The sequence below is a fragment of the Nothoprocta perdicaria genome, unplaced genomic scaffold (assembly GCF_003342845.1).
Source record: "Nothoprocta perdicaria isolate Ctin4 unplaced genomic scaffold, notPer1 scaffold_162, whole genome shotgun sequence".
NCBI classification, from domain to species: domain Eukaryota; kingdom Metazoa; phylum Chordata; class Aves; order Tinamiformes; family Tinamidae; genus Nothoprocta; species Nothoprocta perdicaria.
The window spans coordinates 508,893-529,937 of NW_020454783.1; the positions used below are offsets into that span (position 1 = coordinate 508,893).

The window sequence follows — 21,045 nt, forward strand, 5'->3', positions numbered from 1 at the left end:
GAAGGAGTACCTGCAGATACATGGCTTTATATTTGTGCCACACACCAGAGAGAAGGAGTGAGGACAAGAGGAGCCCAGGGTTCCCATAGCTTCCCTGCACAACTCAGTCCAACTCAATCAGCAAGAGCCCAAACGCAAGATTCCTGGTGGACTTTTCCAAGGGATCCCACTATCTTCACACTTGCAAAGTGGCTAAGTGGCTGGGGCTTTAATTTCCTTTCCGAACTGAACTCTCTTAAAGAGAAGCTGAAAGGAAATGCAGGGTTTTACACATATCAGTGCTGACAGCTCAGAGCTGTGTTGCCCGTGCTTAAAGCTGCCGTGTTGGGCTGCCGAATGGAGCTGGCACTCAGCACTGCACCCCAGCAAAGCAGCTTGCCAAAGTTTTAAGGGCAGTTGTAGTCTGAATAAGAGAAGGGAGAGCTAGAAATAGCTCTGTTCATTTATAATTTTAATACAGTTTGAAAGGCTTTGCCTGCAAAGGCCAGACTTTGTATGCAAAGCAATTCAGTGCCGCTGCGCAGTGCAGAGAACACACACAGTTCACTAACACTGTTGGTAACTGGAAGCCTCAGTTGCAGCTTTAGCTAGGCTTGCCTGTACAGTGTCCTTTTCATAGAATCATAGAATCATAGAATCATAGAATGCCGAAGGTTGGAAGGGACCTCAGAGGTCATCGAGTCCAACCCCCCTGCTCACGCAGGGTCACCTAGAGCACGTGGCACAGGGCTGCATCCAAGCGGGTTTTAAAGATCTCCAAAGAAGGAGACTCCACAACCTCTCTGGGCAGCCTGTTCCAGTGCTTTGTCACCCGCACAGTGAAGAAATGCTTCCTTAAGTTCCTGTGGAACTTCCGATGCTTCAGTTTGAAGCCATTTCCTCTAGTCCTATCGCTGTCCACCACTGAAAAGAGGCCGCCCCCCTCCTCCTCACTGCCTCCCTTGAGGTATTTATACACGCTGATCAGGTCCCCCCTCAGCCTCCTCTTCTCCAGGCTGAACAGRCCCAGCTCTCTCAGCCTTTGCTCATAGGGCAGATGTTCCAGGCCTCTGATCATCCTGGTAGCCCTGCGCTGGACTCTCTCCAGCAGCTCCACATCCCTCTTGTACTGGGAACTTTTCTGGTTCCTGTGAAGGAATTGCATAACCTTCTCTCTCCTCATTAATAACAGTAAGACAGCTTGATAGGTACTGGTCCTAATGGAGTACCCACCACGATTTTGGAAACAGCAAACTGCTATCAGAGCAGATACACTGGAGTCAGTCTCTCCCATTAGCTAAAGGCTACTTGAGCCTGGTTTTGCACTGCTGTCAAGCTAGCTGAAGTATGAAGAAAAACACCTAAGGTATATTTGGTGACCCAATAACCTGAAGAAGCATTTGCTGTGGCAGTGTTCAACATAACTCCCCAAAAATCTTAATTTATACACAGCAGCCACTAAAGGAATGCAGAATAGGTGAGGTAAAATAGATTATCTGGTGTATCCATACATCTCTACTAAGCTAACTTGAGGGTTTTCTCATGTGCAGCACTAWTAAACACAGTAAATTCTCATGTGCAGCACTGTATTAAACACTGAAATACAGACTGAACCACAGCACCACAAGGGCACACTCTAGGTTAATCTGACCTAAAAGATGTGCCTGACAMTCAGAGATCTACTCTGCTTGTTGGCATGGCTTTGATCCAAAAAAAGACAGGTATGTTTAAAAGGGCACAAGTCTGCTCACATCTGACTGTACTGTAAGAAATCATATTCACATCCAAACTTTCTGTGTAAGCATCAACAAGCAGAGTTATCTGAGAGCTAGATTTATTTCTGCATAACGTGTACTTTTCCTACAGAGGTGAGACAAGCTGTTTACAGGATAAGCATTGATTTCTGGTGTGCACCAGGTGTGTCCCACTTGCACATTTGTTGCTTTAGATTTTAATGATACTCAGAAGTACCATCCTAAACTGAAAAAACTATTTTCTTTGTCTCATTCTAATTATAGTAACAGGTACCAACAGTTCTGGAAGTGGCTTCAATAGTCATTTAGGTCATTTTCTAACAGTATTATGACTAACACCGAAAAAAGACTGTCTGTGTTTAGTATGACTAGTTCTCTACTGAAAACAGAGATTAAATGTGATTCAATTCCTTTTTTTTTTTCTTTTAAACTTTAAAAAGTGTCATTATAAATATACTTTAGAGTTTAAAAATGGAATTTTTAGACTACCTTTCCTGAATGCCTGCCCATGCCAGTGCAATCATGAACTGAGCATGCATTATGTAGTAAGTCCTAATGGTCTCTCCTTTTAAGATCTATAAAATGCATTAATGCACACAAAAGGACATTCTGACTGAGGTACTGCCTCTTCCCCTGCTCCATTTTCTATCTTCCTTCCCGTTATGAATACCAAACTGCTCTTGGAAATCTAAGACTTATTAGGCTTTGTGTCTGGGTCATCAAGAACAGAAAACATTGGCATACACACAAACTAAATGTATCTTCATTAAATTTTAAGCTACATATGCCTGTTTTCCCCCTGTTCATTCTGTTATTATCTGGTGATGTTTCACAAGACACCTGAGGTGATCTAACCGGTCAYTGTTGTCACAGAAATAAGGGACAGCCTCATCCTTGCCCTGTGTCTGGCCACAGGCCGACTTCACGACCCCTGGGCTGATTTTCTCCCTCCATTGCAGAGGAGAATGAGCTAACTCCGAACAAAAAAATAAAAAGAGAGAGGAAAAGCAGGGCCCTGCCATTTGGCTGCATCATGGTAATGCCAGTTGTGCTGTGAAACACAACCTSTGTCACTCTTTTTTCCTGTCGTCGACTCATCTTTCCCTTTTTATCACTGAGGGAAGTGGCTGCCCAGGGAAATGTTGGAGTTACTGTCCCTGGCAGTGTTCAAGGAAAGCGTAGGCGAGGTGCTCAGGGACATGGTTTAGCAGGCATGGTGCGGATGGGTCTACGGTTGGACTTGGTGATCTTGAAGGTCTTTTCCAACCATAAWGATTTTATGGTTCTATAATTCTATGAGAGGGCAGGTGAACTGGTTATAAGGATATTATCTGCACATGGTTGCTTTGCTTTACAGTGCAGCCAGCACTGTGCTTGTCGCAACTTATGGACAAGTGGCACAAGGCAGAGAGCAGCAGGTGACTTGGTGAACACCTTAGAGTTGCATTTTCCTGGTATGAAGCACTTTGTGCCACAGCTCTACAATTACGTCAGTCTATTTCATTACAGAAAATAATTAAAGCTTAAAAATATGCATCACTGTGGCCTGCTGCACTGTAAATACCCACTTATGCAGGATTTCACATCAACATTGTTTAGTTAATAGACTGTGACAGCTTTGAGAGAGCTGCTGCTGCCTYGTAGACAGGGAAAATTAATTAGACAGTTCCTGAGAGGTGCCTTGACAGTAGGCAAGCTAAAGGTTTCTGTRCAATGTAATTGCACTGCATTTGCAGTAGACACTGTAGTGTTAAATATCTTGTCAGATTTTATCACCAGGCTATGAAACCCTTAAAAAACACCCAACCGGAAATATAACACAGCTGCAATATTTTTACAGGTGCTTTTTCATTTTAGTAATGGTTGCTTTTATGACTAACTTTGAATATTCTTGCTCAGCCTAGGGGATGTTCAGTCAAAGCATGAAAAGGAAAAGTTTATGAATTTAAAAATGTCTTTAAGACCTAATTTCCTTTTTTTTTTTTTTTTTTTTTTTTTTTCCCTGCCTGTTTGGAAAGGTATGATTTCAGTTAAAAAATGTTTAGATGAAAATCCTGTAGCAGCCGGTATGCGCACAATCAACTTTTCTCTACTGGCATCTATCAGACTGGGTCTATCAGGGGGTCTGATGTGATAATACTGGTCAGGGCATCTGGTTTAAGCTCACACTGCTGGAATAAAGACCAGTTCTCTGGTTTTTCAGAGAAACCACAGTTTCTCAGTGCTGTTCAAAGGGGTCCTGTCATGGAGCATATTGAAAAGTGCTCTGTAATTAGCTGGCTATGGTAAATAACACAGACCAGTGTTATTTACCTTACAACAGTGTCCTTCTGCTGAGCTAACCTTGAATACTGAGAAATGTTCACAGGCGAAGGCCACGGCCTCTCTGCATTCCTGCAACACCGTCATGAACCCGGGGCCTGCCTGAGGCTTCTGCGTGCTCCTAGAAATAATAATTTGTGTTGCTTTATCGTGACGTTATTTGAAGATCACAAGCAAAGTGCAGCTGTTTCACAAGGATGGTGTGCCAGATCCACTCAGGAAATTTGGAATTGCTTCCCTGTGGAACGAATTTAACCTCCTTGAGTTTGGAACTGGGTTGATGCCACCCACAAGGGCAGGTCCTGATTTTGCAACTCTCCATCATAGTTGGACCAACTKCTATTAAACCACTCGCAGTTCCAAATTTTATTGATGTTAATAGATTCAAAAACAACTATTTATATACAGTTATAGCCCTGAGGAAGTGCTTCTGAAAGTGTAATGGATTAGTGATTCAACAGACAGAGAAGCAATTTGTCACATAAAAATTAACGTAATGTAGAGGGAATTCTTCAGGGATTTACAAAAAACACACAGCTAATACACACAGGGACAGAACTGAAAAAAGGATAAAGAAATTAGTCATTGAATAACATAAATATCTGGATTAAAATTGCCGATTTTAAGCTACTTCACAGTATTTAAGAAATGGAAGAAAGGGAAAATTACCTTGCAAGTTTTCAAACTACAGTTTTGTTCTTGACGTATAGAGACATGATTGATTTAAATGTCATAGTTATAGCTGTTCTCTAGTTTATAAAAAATGCTGCAAGGACTGCATTGTCAGTTCTGGAAGTATAGGCACTCAGGTTGAGATATTAAATATGTCACTGTCACAGCATTCCCTACCATATCTATTAGCCTGTCTGTATTTACAGCTCAATGCAATATATGTCTCTGATCATCCAATAAACATCCACTCTCAGGTGCAAATAAATAACTGTTAATAACTCTTAACAACAAACTTAGCTCTTCAGTTATGAAAAGGAATACCAAGAATAATCAGATTCCTAGTGGGTGCAGAAAACTTAATTTATACAATATTAAACTGGACAATTTAGTACAGAAAGTCCACAACAAGGAAAAAACAAAAAGGAATATTACAGACAGCGCTAAAAATAATTCTTGCTTATGCTGTGTTTTCTGTCTAAAAATTTTTGGTATATAAAATTGTTACAGAAAGGTGTCATTCTACATAAGAGCTGTGTGTTAGGAAACGCTGTTAAGATGGCATTAAAAATGCTAAACACGATCTTATTTTGGAAGAGATAGTACTGGTGAAATGAAGGCTGAAATATCTCTGGATTTCATCCAGAACAGAACTAGTGCTTCATATTAGCAACTGCTTAAATTTAAAGAATTGTCAAATCTAGAAAAAGCTGCTTTCTATTGAATAGGAAAYAAATATTTAGGCTGCAGTATGAAATATCAGGCTTCCAAGGTTTATCTTTGGAGATAAAGAAACTCGTCTTCCTGTGGTTGCATGCCATATGCAAGATGGCATATTAACCAAAAATGCAATGATTTCTGGCAATTATTACAAATTCTTGAGCAACAGAGTTGCAGATAATGTTTCTGCCAGCTATGAAGTATAAATCTGCGTCATCTAAAGCTGCCAAGAGCTACACGTGTTGTTCAAGGAAGCACTGAAGTATGCACTTATTTTAAAGCATATGAGTSGTCTTGTCCACCTGCGTATGAGGTCTGTGTACATGCACTCTGCTAAAATATGATTAAGAAAAAAACGGTGCCAATGGGCAGATGGCAAAGAAGACCCAGCTTTGAACTGATGTCCTGGTAGAAAGCTYGATAAAATCAGCAGTCATTGTTTTTAAGACAAATGGATGTTGTTACCACTAAGAATAAAAATATTTTCCTTTCTTCCAGTAAGCTACACTGATGAGGCTGCTGATACCTCTCTTTAGGAATGCTGTAAGTAGCTCTGCTTGAGGTGCCATATGATATAAAATGGAGAAAGACGAGCTAAGGTGGCAGGCAGCATATGGACTAGCCATAGGATAAGGTTCCCTACAAGCTCAGTCCATTCTAGTCCTGCTCTCCTGAGGGGGCTGCTCTGAAAAGGGAGGATCGGTTAGTGATGCTTACAAGTCATATCATGTTTTTGGGAGAGTTTTAGTGGGTGCTTGGGGTCTGGCTGTGACTTTCTGGCTAGCCATCTGATACTTCTACCCTACTCTTACCGGCTTATGTGTTTTTATGCATACGCTGCAGCTGCTCATAAAGCTGACCTTTACAAATGTATGGTCTGTGATATTTATTTTATGAGAACATAGATACATGAGCCAAACCAGACTACACCTAATAATCCACATTCTAATTTCCTTTACAATATTATCTGTAAGTTGATTGATGGCAAGCGCTATTTGAGCATTGCAAATGGACAAGCTTTTGACCAAATGCTGATATGATAATGTGATAAAAATTATATAARCAATAAAATTACATTTTTTCACTAGATTTTAAAATGGTGAAGCATGCTCCAGAAATGACAGCATGTATATGTATAGACAGCATAACGTGCTTTTTGGATCAGAGCCAGGAGAGTCTTGCACATTTACTGCCAAGCTGATGCTTGGATTCAGCAACATGTCTCTAGCGACTACCTGTAAAGCCTTAAACGACTATAAAACACATTCAGACCTAATCTAACCAGAATCTCCTTGTACAGTCTTCAGGCASATTGTGAGAACAGAGCCAAATCTCGCTGTTTTTCTTTAGGGCACTTTGGGAATGCACTTCCTCAGGAGGAAATAAAATATTCTGCATTTTATGCATAAAAAAGGACCAGAAATGGGTCCAGTATCTAGAGCACTGTATCCAGCTACCCCCGCATGATTTTGTGGGCACGCAAGTTATAGCAACACACATAACATSGAGCATTTTTCGCTGCCAGGGCTCGATGGAGCTGGCAGTGGGCGCCTGCTCCGTAGGGGTGTCAGCCCTTTGCCGACGCGGCGCTAGCAGGTAGTGCGGAGCAGATGTCAGGGATGCGTGTCCGTAAAATAAACACCGGTGCCTGCRTTTGCCTGCTGAGTCATCCAACCTAAGAGCTGAAGTTTTAAACACAGACCTCCACAGTCCTGCTTTTGGGAGGAGAGATTCCTCTGGGTGTGTGTGCGTGCTGGGAAAACCTTAAAATAATGCTGTGTTTGTGCAACGTCTTTAAGAGGATGGAAATGCATGTTTTTGCTATGGATTTGAAATTGGTTGGGAACAACGCATGGAATAGCGCAGTGGAGACATCTGTCACAAGACCTTGGAAGGTTAATTGCTCTCTGGGAAACAGTGTCAGTCCCAGAAGTCAAAATTATTACTCGGGAAAATTTCTATGACTCAGACAAGTGGAGAGGAAAAAAATAAATACTGATGAATTAACTGAAGCCACTAATTACATGCTTACGTAAGAGAAGGGGGAAAGAAAAAGCATAAATGAAAAAAATCCCCCAAAACAGCCAACTAGCTCTTGTTTGATATTTGCTAAGTATCCAGAAGATTTCATGGGCAAAAAGATGGAGTGAGTTCAACAAAAATAATCTGCCAGAGGATTTGAGCAGCTTGCCTCTAAACCTCCTAAACTAACAAGGATTCTCATCTTGGCTTGTTTCATTGGGAAACTGAGAGGAGATTTGTGTCAAGATAAGGTTATATTAAGCCAGAGAAATATTTGTTCACATGCTATTATTTTTGCTCCACAGCAAAATTAACAAGATTTAATTAAAAGTTTGCATAAATTGTTTCCCATGTTAAAGCAAAACCAGGGAAAATGTAGGTGATGCAGCTGAGTAAGCATTTTTAAAATAGATATCTTGTTGCAGTAAAATTGAATGGAGAAATATGTATCAATGAAATATGCAAAACTACAAACTAGAGCTAATTAAATAAAAGTTGTAATCATGCCAGTGTTTTTTTTTTTTTTTTTTGGTTTGATTTGGTTTTTGGGTTTTTTTTTTGCATTTGATACTTACTTACTAAACTGAGAAAATAAGTTGGAGCAATTATTTTTCTGAATACCACATCCGTTGAGATCTTAAAACAAGTAGATCTCAGGATCGCACCTCATTTTAGAACAGAAAAACATCGTTTTTTTCCTTCTTTTCAACTGCCAGCTGTGTTCTCCATGTCAAGTGAACCAGATATTGAGCTAAAGTAAATTATAATGAAGACCACACTCTAAATTTACGTGGTATTACTAGACAATATCAGTCTCTTAATTCACCTACAGCTTAATTTTAGTTCTAGATGCTCACTGCAATATCCTACAGACCAGTACTCTTGAAAAATCTGTCACCTATCACACATTCTATGAYGATTTTAATGTAAATGATCGCAATTGTAATTGAATAGTTTTAATTTACAATTTACTATAAACCATCATAAAATAAAATTGTTTTCTATAAATATCTATCTTTGTAATTGAAATTAAAGATMCTAATTCTAATAAATAAATAGATAAATAAATGAGCAAATTGAAGTTAAGAAACACATAAAATACCATCTCTTCCTCTTTTCCAAGAGACACAAGGTGGCCAGATGAAATCTGTTGGAGGAACACCATATTAAACTGTGGACCCTCATACTGGATGATAGAATATCATCCATGGTAAAGTCAAATTTTAATTTTCTTCAAGGATTTCTTATGTGGAAAAAAAAATCTGTGGACATTAATACCACACAAAAATGCCTCAACTAAGTTTATGCTATTCCACTGTTGCTCTTTAAATTCACATCCTTCCTACTTTATATTGACTGCCCTGCAAGTGTCCTGTGTGGACAACATGTTAAGGAGAATTYGCTCTTTCTTAATAAGGTCAGAACTGGAGCGAATGGTGTGTGAGAGGCAGAGCTCATGTCTCTGGGCTATCCAGTGGTGTTTGGTTTGAGTAGACCTTCTGTAGCTTCTGTATTCCCAAAGCCTTCAGGAGGTTAAAAGTACCAGGGACAATTTTAGTCTCTTTGTTTAGGAAACAAAATATATACTGTTGGTTAAAACTGGAAATTTGTCTTAAAAAACTGGTACAACTCCATCCTTCAGTGAAGGCAGTAAGATCTGGCTGCTAGGCTTTAGGAACTGAAGGATCTACTTCATTTTGAAGAACTCAAGGGATATGAAGATGAGAGAGACAGTACCAAATATCGTAAACTATGTGTGGCTCAACACTGTGCCCCCACCTTTYGATCCAAGGTGATTCACCAATATGAGCTGAAAAGACACATCTACCACAGCAGATTGGGAGTTGCACTGTGGGCAATGTTTCCTCATGCTTCAGGTGTGATATCAGTCAGGACACTTAACCTCTTCTAGTCACATGTGGAAAAGCAAAGCTATTCTAAACCTGTATTTTGGCATAGGAGCTAATAAGTATAAGAAATAATTGCAAAGAAAATATTTTTATGTTTAAAGACTAAACATTTTAGCGTCTAACAGTCTAAATGACTCCATTGATCCCCTTCAGTTTTTACAAAAATACTCAGTTTTTCAGATGTAATCTCTGTTTACAATGGCAGTGTTTGAAGTCCTGAACACTTTGCCCTTGGGTGAGACTGTGACATTGTGTATATCCCTTTAAAAGTAGCTATATTTAATGAGCATGTGTGAGGTGAGAACTGCGGCAAAGGATCTAAGCGATGATGGGCCAGCCAAAACATAGTCCTGTCCAAAACGGGATTAACTAAGATTTACTGTAACGCTTGGCCCTAATGAATGACARGGAACAAGGTAGGGAAAGGAGCACTGCTCCAAGCGGGCGAGCTCTGCCGAGTGCCCTGTTTGCTTTGCAGAGCTCTACCTGCTCCGGATAGAGCACCCTGGGTGGTTACGGATGGCAGCCGAGCACAGTCGGTCTTTATATCCTCCTTCCAAACAGTTTACCAACAGCGCGACGCCAAGCTGACAGCTGCCTGGACCCAACATCTGAGGGGAACGTGTGGCACGTGCCTGGGAGAAACCTCCTAGCGCTCCTGAGGGACTTGGTGGGGATGCAGAGGGAGTGTGGTCAGGCAGGCTGTGAGCGCTGTGCCCGCTGCTTCTGCAAGGGGACCTGCAGCAAATTCATCTTGGCATCCTTGCATTAATGCAGAATCAGCCAGGCAGAATTCAGGGTCTGACTATTTTTTTGAGTCTACTATCCTCCCTCACCCCCCCATAATAGCACAACAGAACTGCAGGTATAATTACACTATTCAGGTTTGTAATAATTTCTTTTTGTTGCCAGTTAGACCTTTCTATCAGAATCTGGCATTATATTGAAATCACAAAAAGCCATAGGAAGAAAAAATAATGCCTCTATATAAATATCAACACTTGACTCTTTACTGGGACCTTATATAGAAACTCTTTCAGAAGAATAGGACCTTTCTATGACACATGGTATTTCAATAAGTAATAAACTATGGTGATCACTGTGTTGTTTGCCACAGCAAATAATGTTAAGCAATAATGCTTAAACACAGGCCTAAACAGTTTGCTCCAGAAATTCTGAATTAGTCCAGTGAATGCCARTTTTTACCACTAAGAAAGGTTCTAATCTTAATTCATAATTCTTATTGAGCTATCCTGAACATTTGGCAGTACACTGAGTTAATTAGTCATGCAATGTTACTTCTGAATGCAGGAGGTTTATCACATGCCCAGTATTTTGCTTAGAGCTCTCTGTGTCAGGTTCTTCCTTGTTCTGAAGGTATTCAGAATATTGACCTTCTAGCTATGGTCTAGGTATCATCTTCTTCAAATTCTTATTACCCCTTGTAAAAGATACATATTTCATCATGGTGCATGCAGGTCTGTACGTGTCTGCAACTTACCTGTCCTGGTTGTTCACAGGCTGTTTGGTATCTTGCTTGCTGGCATAATTCCTTTACTCTCTCATATTTTGGTAGCTGATTAGATTGCTGAGTGTTTTTGTTGGTTTCCTCCTTCTTGCGTAGAAATTTACTTTAAAAAAATAAAGTTGASTATTTTATATACATTCTTCTAAATTATGGAGGTGTTGACTTTAACTTCAAAAGCAAAGCTACTTGAAGATTTAATGTCTTGTAGAGAAAAAAATCCCCTAGTTTCTACTAGGGAACTTTAATGACAGAAGTTCATGCAGTGAAGGAAAGATTCGGCCAATATGCTGGAAATTACCCAAAGAGAAAAAAGGACTACTGAAAAAAAAATCTACTTGGCGGAGTTCAGTACCATTCACATTAAGTGCATGTTCTTTCAGAATACAAGGTGTCCTGAAGCAGTAACAGCCATGCTGAAAAACCCAGCAGAAGAGACTACAGGGCTTCTACTCCAATTTAGCACTGAAGTGGCTAGACAAAGTATTTCACGATGTGTCTTATTATTTTGTAGCATGATATAACTTCTACAGATTATGGAAATCTTGTGTAAGAGGGAAACTGCTGAAAAATTTTTACCCAGAAAAGATTTTTCACTGTTATAATTGGCAGGATGAGAGAAACTAAAGTGGTATAATAGAAAAGAAGAGCAGCTACAATCATAAATCTCATTTATATACAAGCCTTTTCTTAGCTAGAACAAAATTGAAGAATGCCTCCCAACTGAGTTAGAAAATACAAAACCAATTGGTAAGAGAATATTGCACAGTTGGTTTTGAAATAGCGCAATAGAATTGGAAAGAAAATAAGAGAGATGATGACATGAGTGGTCACAAGTAAATGTTAGAGAAGCAGGAGATATAGGCTAGAAAAGCTGCCAGAAAAGCCTGCTTTCAAATTTCTTCTGAGGGASGAATCTGGAAGGATAGCAACTCACATAGCCAGTGGTGGGAAAGTAGGAAGTGAGTCAGGCTTGTAAGTTGGTTCTCAAAATTTACAATTTCATTGACTGATAAAAGAAAGAGGAGAGAGCAGAAAGGAAAGCATGCACAAAAGTGTTCCCAGTAGGCAGGTTCTCCCCAGACTTTCTCACCACTAATAATTACCCTCTTTCCACCAGAAATGTGTCACGCCAAATTTTAGTCTTCTTGTTTGTTCGAAACCTAAGAGCAAAATAATAATATTTACTGTTGGTGCCTATGTTTAACAATGCCAATAATTTTTAAAAATCTCCCCTCTACTTACATATACCTGTTATTTTGCAGATGTGCTATATAAGACAGCCTTCAAAGTAAAAGCTGTGATCGTTGGTCTGACATAGCTCATTTTCGTAGACTTTTTTTTTTTTTTTTCACTTTGTTTTTTATTTACTCAGGTTTGCTTCTGAACTGGCTAAAAAAAAAAAAAGAAAAAAAAGAGCCGTGACCCACCTGTTTCCTGGCCTCTCTAGGTCCAGAAGTTTTAGGACAGATTTGCCATCCATGTCTGGAGGCGTGTCAAGTCCTGCAATATCCAGAATTGTTGGAGCAAGGTCAATATTCAGAACTATCTGAGGCACTCTGCAAATCAACAGAAAAGGTCATAGTTGTATTGCATGCTCGACATTCTCTTGGAATGGTAATTAATGTTTATAAGAGCTTTGAAGATGTAAAGCTCTACAGAAGGGCTAAGTCTGGAGATTCTCCTTTGAGAATGGCAGGCSTGACTGCAGAATACCACCACCACAGAAAGGTTAAGCACAATAAAACCAGGTGGTTCAGCAGTTGCACTGCTCTTTTCACATCGTCCATGAGGGCATGAAGCCATCCATTCTGCTAAACCAGAAGGTGAGCAGTAAAGATGGTCACCTGCAAAGCCCGAAGCCTATCCATAAGGGCTGCATATTATGCATTTTTTTCATCTACATTAAAACTTATTAACAGTACATTAAGTGAAAGATATGCCTTTTTTAAAGTGTCATTATTCTGCAATAATAGGGCATTCTTTATGAAACGAAGCTCTACAATGGCAACTACATGAGCTTAGGAACATTTTGCGTTAGGTTCAACAGCTGTGAACACAAGGGAACGTACACTGATCCCGGCTCTACACTTGGACCACGAATAAAGAAAGGAACTCGAATATCAAAGTCATATGGCATTGACTTCCCCTTGACCAGTCCAAACTGCCCAATATGGTAACCATGGTCAGCAGTGTAAATTATGTAGGTATTCTCCAGTTCTCCCGTCTCCACAAGCATTTGGTATAACTGAAACACAGCACAGGAAAAACTCTGAATTAAAGGTAGAAAAACATGTTTTRTACATAATTATGTGTAACTATCATTTTACTGCCGTAGGTACACAGAACCAAACATGACATCGATGAAGTTATAGAAGAAGCCGTTCTGGAGATAGACATTTTTACATAGTGATAGACATTTTTGCAAAGCCTGTTTGGCTAAAATCTTCAACCTACAAATTCAATTTACATTTGATAGAGTGATATTTGCTTTGGGGAAGGAGAGAGGGTCCATAAAATTATGGTACTACAAGTGTAGTTGCATTAGTATGTCTAAAAGTTGGTGTAAACTCAACTATAGCTTGCAAAAAAAAATAAAGTTAGAACTTTAGAGTAAATGGTACTCAGATCTGATTTACTGTGTTAGTCAATAGCTTTCTCATTTCCTACTATTGTGGGCTTGCGAAACAGTTGTAAATTTTTTTGAAGTTTAAAGAAATCTCTCTAGGGGAAGATCTTTGCTCATGGAGCTTGATTTTTGAACAAAAAGTCAGGCAAACTACACCTAATAATTCATGTGTCATGTTACCTATAATTAGCTGTACATTGCTTCATCTAACTCCTGCAGACACTRGCAGACAGACACCTGAATTTTTGGTCAGTGTTACTGTGATTTGCCCGTACTCAACTTTCAGCTGAAAGATGAACTGTGAAGGGAGTGGGGGAAACGAATAGGAGTGGGCACATGTGCCCCTGTATGCATCCATGTGTAGAAACAGGTGATGCATCTTCTTTTAACTCAGGATTTATATTAGGCCCAATGATACCACCCCCTTTAAAAAAAAGCAAAAAACAACAACAACAACAACAACAACAACAACAACAACAAAAAGTAGTTTTAAAAAGAACAGCTTATTCACCCACCAATTGAGCAACAAGCTTTGAAAAAAAACTACAATAAGCTTGGCACAACATTACAGAGAACTGGTGTGTACGGGGCTACCTGGAGTAACTCATCATAGTCAGGGACATTCCTCAGGCTGAGCTTGGTGAAGGCAAGGAAAATAATGTATTTCTCAATACATTAGTTTCGCTACAGACCAATAAGAACATATTCACAGTAGATACTTGAACCTACTCTTTCCATAGAGTCATCAACTGACATCAGGGTCTGAAGTCTTTTGCGTTGCAAGACATTGGTAAACTCCATGTGGATAGGCAGCATGGGCCCGGTGTACTGCATGATCCAGTGCTTATCCATATTCGGTGCATAATTATAGCTGGGGGTGCTGGAAAGAAAAGAAAGAATATGAGAAATTGTGCAGCATCACAGGCATTGGAAGAACATAGAAATTATTCCAATAATCAATTAAAGCGCATATTTCATGTAATATCTGGTGTTGCTAGGGCAAAATATCAATAAACTTCACTTCAATGGCTTCCAAACTTCATCGGTTCATTCAAAACTTCTTCAACCCACCTGTTTTTTTCGCTTTCCTTCAGGCTCAAAGACCACTGCCAAATCCATGCTATTATTTGGAATATGACAAAATATATTCCTTAAAAGAATTTGTAATCATAAAACATGTTTATCTGAGATGGACAAAAACTCTAATCACGTCATAAAATAGTTCATAAACATAACTCAAAAATAACAGAAACTGGAGATCGAAGATGGTTACTTCCATTTAGAATTTATGTGATTTGGCCTGATTTTTCCAGTAGGAATGATATGCCTATATAAACATAAGTAGAATGAGATTCATAAGAAAGACATTTGCCCGTGGGTTAAAGAAGTGTAGCAGTCAGTACTAAGGTAAGAACAGCTCCAGTTAACAGTTTTTAGGATGCCCCAAAGAGTGAAAGCAATGATTTGTTTTTCCTTCATGGTCTCCAAARCCAAAAACAAGCATTGTCAAGATCCCGAGTGCAACCTAAATCCTGGTATTCTTTTCTTATGTGAGTATATAACACAACGTATTACCAGCATGACATGACCTGTGTCATCACGGTGGAACTAATACTGCTGCCAGTACTAGCACAAAGGAGGAGCACGGCAGAGTCCTGCTGAATCGGAGAACAGCTTTCTTGTTAAAAATGTGACAAACATCAAAGGAAAAACAGAAGATTTAAAGGTGTTCTAACCAGGACTTATGAATTTTAAATGGATATAAGAAACAAGAATACCTGCCCAGATATACCACCTCTGAAGGAAAAGCACTGCAAGAAGTTTGCATGTAAATTTACCATAGTCATGTATATGACACAAAAGCTCTCCATTAATCCATTTTTATACCTGTATGCATGACAACTAAAAGGTGAAGAGAAATGGAACAAAATTTATATCTTGCTATTGCTTCAACAATGTAAGACCACTTTCCTTTCCTACCATTTGCAGAATCTGATTATAATTATAATAAACTAAAGGGACTCTGCAATTTAGCTGGAGAACATTATTGAAAATTTAAATAGCATTTGAAAAACACCTCTCCAGGACATACAACTTGCTCTGTCTAATATGCTTAACCACAAGTATTAAGGGAAACTGAGATGATATCACAGGATTTTTCAACATTTTCATTGTGTGCAGGGACAGAAAATTTAGGTCCCTACTAAGTAAAGACAAATTTAAAGTAGAATTCCTTTTCTGCAGAAAATTCTTCTATTTCAGTGTGCAAAGGTAATTTTTTGACATTTCCTCTGGTAGAAGAAGTCTGATTTTTTAAAAAAGCAATCTCCACATTGTGCCAAATTTAATGAAGCCAAGCTCAGGAGCACAAACCCCCAAGGTTCTTGGCTATCCACCTGCCCTGGCACATGAAAGATCTGGAAGAAGTAGATCTTGAGAGTTTGGTCTTCTGTTAGGTATTAGATAGGCATTTGGAAATCACAGAAACTTCCAATGAAAATCTTCCCCTGGTTCTTCAGATGTTAGTCAACGTGAAAGGAAGACGCTTTGATATGAAAGGAGGACGTTTTGATGTTTTCCAGCAAAACGCTGTCTCCTCCCTGCTCTGGCGTCCCCCCACCAGCCACCTCCTGCTTGCCCTGGCTGCAGAGTGACGAGGTGCCTGTGAGCCCCGCTCGGGCGGCAGCGCGGTGACAGCGGCGGCGGTGCCAGCAAGGAGAGCCAGCTGCTGAAACAGTCGCAGCTCTCATGTTCCCAGGCCGCTGTCAGGAGCCTCCTCCACATAATAGATAGGCTCTAAAAGCAGCACTCAGGGCTCTAGCGGCGCAGCTAAAACCTTTCACAGACACTTTCCAAATGCATTTTGAATTTTGGGGTGAGAAATGCAGTAGCTAGAGAGCGAGCAGAATTTTCCTCCCTGACAATTCAAAGGACAATACTTTTTCTGAAATGTCTAATGTGAAAGAGGAAGAGAACTAAATGGAGAAGAAAGAGTAGTAGGGAAGAAAAGGAGAGATTCGAAAGCCCCATGACATGCCTGTGATCCCTCTGTATCCTTGTTTGAGTTCGTCACATAAAATTTTGAGTTTGAGGAACTCAGACTCCTTTTGAGTTCCTCGCAGTATGGCCCTGCTTGCCAGGCACAAAGCTCCAGGAGGTAGATGTGACATTGCCTTCAAATCTACCTATTTTACACTATTATTATTTTATTTTTTTTATATATATATATATGTATATACACATGGGAATAACATTGCTGATATCTTAGCATCTTTCCAAAACGAAAGATGTCTTCCATGTCAGTGATAACTTGTTACTAAAACACTTTTGTCTTGGAGCAGTTGGAGATATATCAAGTAAATGTTCAGCATTATAAGACTTTGAAAGTAAGTACAGAATCATCTGTCACTGATCCTACTCCTAAATTTTGGGGAGAAGCTTTTGCTTTGTAGTAAAATGTATTGTTGTAAAGAATTTTAGATATTCACATTTCTATGATTCCTCTGACCATCGCAAATATTGGTTTGAAGAGATGTCTTCTATCTTCTATCTCTTCATCTCTGTCACAGAATCTAGCTTGACTATAGCATAATTTGTGATTCATGATTAGCAGAGAGTATCAGCTTTAATTCAAAAATATTATTTTTAGATTATTTATTTTTAAACACTTTATATAATTACTTTTAAATACTTAACACTTATTTTTAAATGCTTTAATTATTTTCACTTGCCCATGGCCCCCAAATCTGACAAGGAGTTACAGCTCCCTTGTTCATTGGTCTTTACTCGGTCTTTCATGCCAGTTGGTCAGCAAATAGCTAAGCACTTGAACTTCCGAATGTGTGTCTGGAAACTGAGCAAGGGTTCATTTTATATTTTACAAAAGCAGACAACATGAGAAAATACTCTCCTTGATTTAAGTAGGTTCACAAWTATCAGTAATGTGGAGACTAATGTGTTTAAAATCTGTGGAGAAGACAAGGACAGAAGCAATAAATGATTACTTCATTGAGAAGCTATACTGTTGGTCATTCATGTAGGCTATAGTTGTTTGGACAAATTTGGACCCCTCAGTTGTTCACTTATATTTGTCCATAACATAATAGGCAGAACATGGTGTGTGAAGATGCCATGTTAGATCTGCTCTGGCATCGTGTAGGACATTAAAAAATGTCAGATTCATAAAATTTCAAATTGATTTCCCAGATTAACCAACAAAAAATCCCCCAGTTGAACCCAGTCAGGTATTTTCTCATAACTGCTTTCTCTGAAAGAGGAAAAAAAATCACCATAAGATCTTRTAAGCATTTATCCAGTGAATAAATTTACACACCAATCATTCCATGTGTACATTTGCAAAACCAAGATGCTAAATTAGCCTTGTCTATACTTCAATTACAATTTCCTTAGGAAAAGGATGATTTGAGTTCTGTTAGCACTTAATGTCTTTACATAATTGTATATTGTTTTATTAGCACTACATCATGGAAACTGAATTCATTGTCTATTTACCACCCATTAGACTGTAAGAGACAAGCATAGAATGGTGATAACCAAGTGCTCCATAGGTTATGGGAGGAGAAAATATTTTATAAGCAGAGGTGCATTTTTCTATTAAAAAATTAGCATGAAACCTTTTGTTAATTTATCTCTAAATATCAATTTAAATATCTACTTAAAATTATGKTTTTTTTTTTTWAATTTATATAGGAGAGGAATTTTACTGGCATTCAGCTTTGTGGCCTGAATCTAAAAGGTCTAGGTAACTTTCAGTTACATGAACAATATGCATTTCATATCACACACAATAATTGCTCTGGCCTACAGTGCTTGTATATTTAATTTCGAAGTTCAAAATAAAGTATGCTTCCTATTTAATTTCTAAGACATCTCACTAGGTGTCTAAGTTACAGAWGAAATTTTAAAAAGAGAAACCATTGCTTGTATCTGGGGACATATTAAAATGGGGTCATCAAACTCAGAAATGAATTATACTAAATTCTACTAGTAACTGAATTGCCTTCTGTGTGATATTCAACAAAATAAATGCAATAAAGCTCTTCTTGAAACCATTTTCACAAAAAGRTATACTACAGTTTTAAGAGGAAAATAGGATTCAGCATGGTTACTGCTGTTTACAGAGTTGTGCTATATGCATGAAAAAAATGTGTTTTAAGAGCTCCCTGAAATATTTATTTTCCAGAAGTTTGCCCTAAATCTATTTCCATTAAAAAGGTGTTGATATGGGAAGAAATAAATGCATTTGCAAATATTTGTTAAAGTGTTCATAATAAAAATCTGCATTTGCCTCTGCTTACAGTCTACTGATTCCTCTCTCTTTTTATTCAATAAAGCCTAAAATTATATTCACAAAAATATTGCCTAAAATGTTGACTGTGAATGCTTCCATAGAATTGCCACTGTATTCATCCTAAAAGTGTTTGGGTAATCTTCTATTTTGATTGGGAGTCCTCTAGGTAGTGAAAATAATACAGTAGTTAATTGATCTGGGACCATTTTCCTTTAATAAAAATAAAAGTCAACGATATTTTAAATAATTCCTATGATAAAACTCATTGTGAAAAATCTTTACCAGTACAAAATTGGCACTTATATTGTTATTTAAAATATGTGTAGCAGATATAGCATAAGTAGTGATGTTTCTTCAGAAAAAGAGTAAAGAATAAAAGGAACTGAATTGCTTTTTCCAGGGAAAATAGACTTCCAGGTTTAGACACTGTTGTTGGAAAGCAGGGAGTCCTGGTTTGGGCAAGCTTAAGAGTCAAAGCGAGGCTGATGGTATAGCTGGTATAAAGATGAGGTTGACTTTCCCCATTCCATTTCTGGTTCTACTTYGGTTGTATATTAAAGTGTATTCCTTTAAAGCCAAGACTATTTATATAACTCAGGGTGTGACATATGAAAGTTTGACTCCTGAAGTGTAGCCTAACTGGTATTCTTCAAGATAAAACAGCAAAAAAAAGTTGTTTGTTAAATACATTGCCTTTGCAACTCAGAATTTGTTGCTGCTGTAGAGGTTCCTCTTCTAATGAAAATCTGGTTGTTATATCTTCTATCTGACCCTGTTTCTTATCTTTAAACTTSCACCTCTAATGGTGTATGAGATGCATGATTTTGATCATTTTCCTCTTAGTCACCATGCCAAGTAGATCTTGGGCTGGCAGTGACAAGAAACATAGACATAGCAAGATTTGTGACAGATGCAAACGTATGATCCTCCTCTAATGGGTAAGTGTCCACATTACAGGAAATGCCATCATAACTGGCAGATGCTTGATACTCAGCTTTGGTGGTTCGTGGGCGCCCCAAATGTGCAACTTTTATCTCACATCCCAAAGACCATTTTCCTTTTACCACATTATGTTGGGAACCTTTCTGACCATTTCTAATTGCTTTATCTAAGATATTTATCCTGACAGTAGGACTGCTTCTAGGTAATCATAAAATACAGTTGTCAGTCCTCCTGCCAGCCTGTCTTTTACTCAGTGCAGCAAGAAGTGTTTCAGATTTCCAGTTTTCATGTTCTTCAGTAACCCTGCCTCCTGCTGATATTTGCTTCTAATGTTTGTTTACTTCACAGCTTATAAACAGTTAGGCCTGATTCACAGCTCCCCCAAGACTGTTTCACACTGCAAGGCAWAAAGAAGCTGAAGCGCCAGAGGCCCTAAGCATAACTGAAATTCAAGCTTTAGAGCACCCTTAAAGCCAAAGCTTTCCTGTTCCATTGCATGATGGAGTAAGCTTCACCGTAACAACTGCCTGGGACACCTCCAGCTCCATCTTTTGTGTCAAAAYTTCATATTTAACAATAGCATTTCCAAAGGTCTAGCAACCCCAACAGATGATATTCATTACCAAAACTCTTCCAGCATTAATGTACTGCTTCATTCAGTACATCTTCTCCAGACTCAGTGTCTTTCATAGAAACAAGTGTTGGGCATATCTAGCTGGTATGATTTATTTTCAGAAAAAAAAAAATGTATCACTCATTGTGGTGATAGCCAGGACCAAGTAGCTAAACTTTTGGAAATACTTTTAACTGTCAGAAATAGGAACCAGTCTAGAGAGAGGAGAGATGAGAAGGGTGGGACAGAGCATGGACGTTTAGAGAATGTCTATTGCTTCCAACACAATACAGTTTGTGTTTAGGTTAAACTGGAGCATTTGAGAATTAAGAGGAATCATTAAAATTATTGACTAAACTATGAACACTTTATTGTTTTTTTCTGTCTTTGTGAGCCTTTTTGTGCCTCTCTAGCAGGCTGTCTGTACTGAAGAGGAAAACATTATAGGATAACAATGTAATGTCTTTTCTTTTTCTCTTTGACCAATTTCTCATGAATATTATGGACTATCCTGCTACATCTACTTTAAAATGGGAAAATAAGATACGCAGGCCCTAACATTTGAGATACTGAGGGCAGAATCCTCCTTGAAATGGAATATTTCCTTCGGTAGTGACTCTCCTTGGCACACATGCAAGTGCAATTTTTT

The 21,045-nt window shown here is 38.6% G+C and overlaps 1 protein-coding gene across 1 annotated transcript in view; it reads right to left on the reverse strand.

Annotated features, from left to right (window-relative positions):
* SULF1 (sulfatase 1) overlaps positions 1–21,045 on the reverse strand; it is a 62,150-nt gene that overhangs the window by 17,497 nt on the left and 23,608 nt on the right. Inside the window, exons 6-10 of the mRNA XM_026035590.1 lie at positions 14,260–14,410; positions 12,974–13,149; positions 12,332–12,460; positions 12,008–12,064; positions 10,878–11,007 (exon numbers count right to left, since the gene is read on the reverse strand). Coding sequence (XP_025891375.1) covers positions 10,878–11,007; positions 12,008–12,064; positions 12,332–12,460; positions 12,974–13,149; positions 14,260–14,410 — 643 coding nt within the window. The remainder of the gene's footprint in view (positions 1–10,877; positions 11,008–12,007; positions 12,065–12,331; positions 12,461–12,973; positions 13,150–14,259; positions 14,411–21,045) is intronic.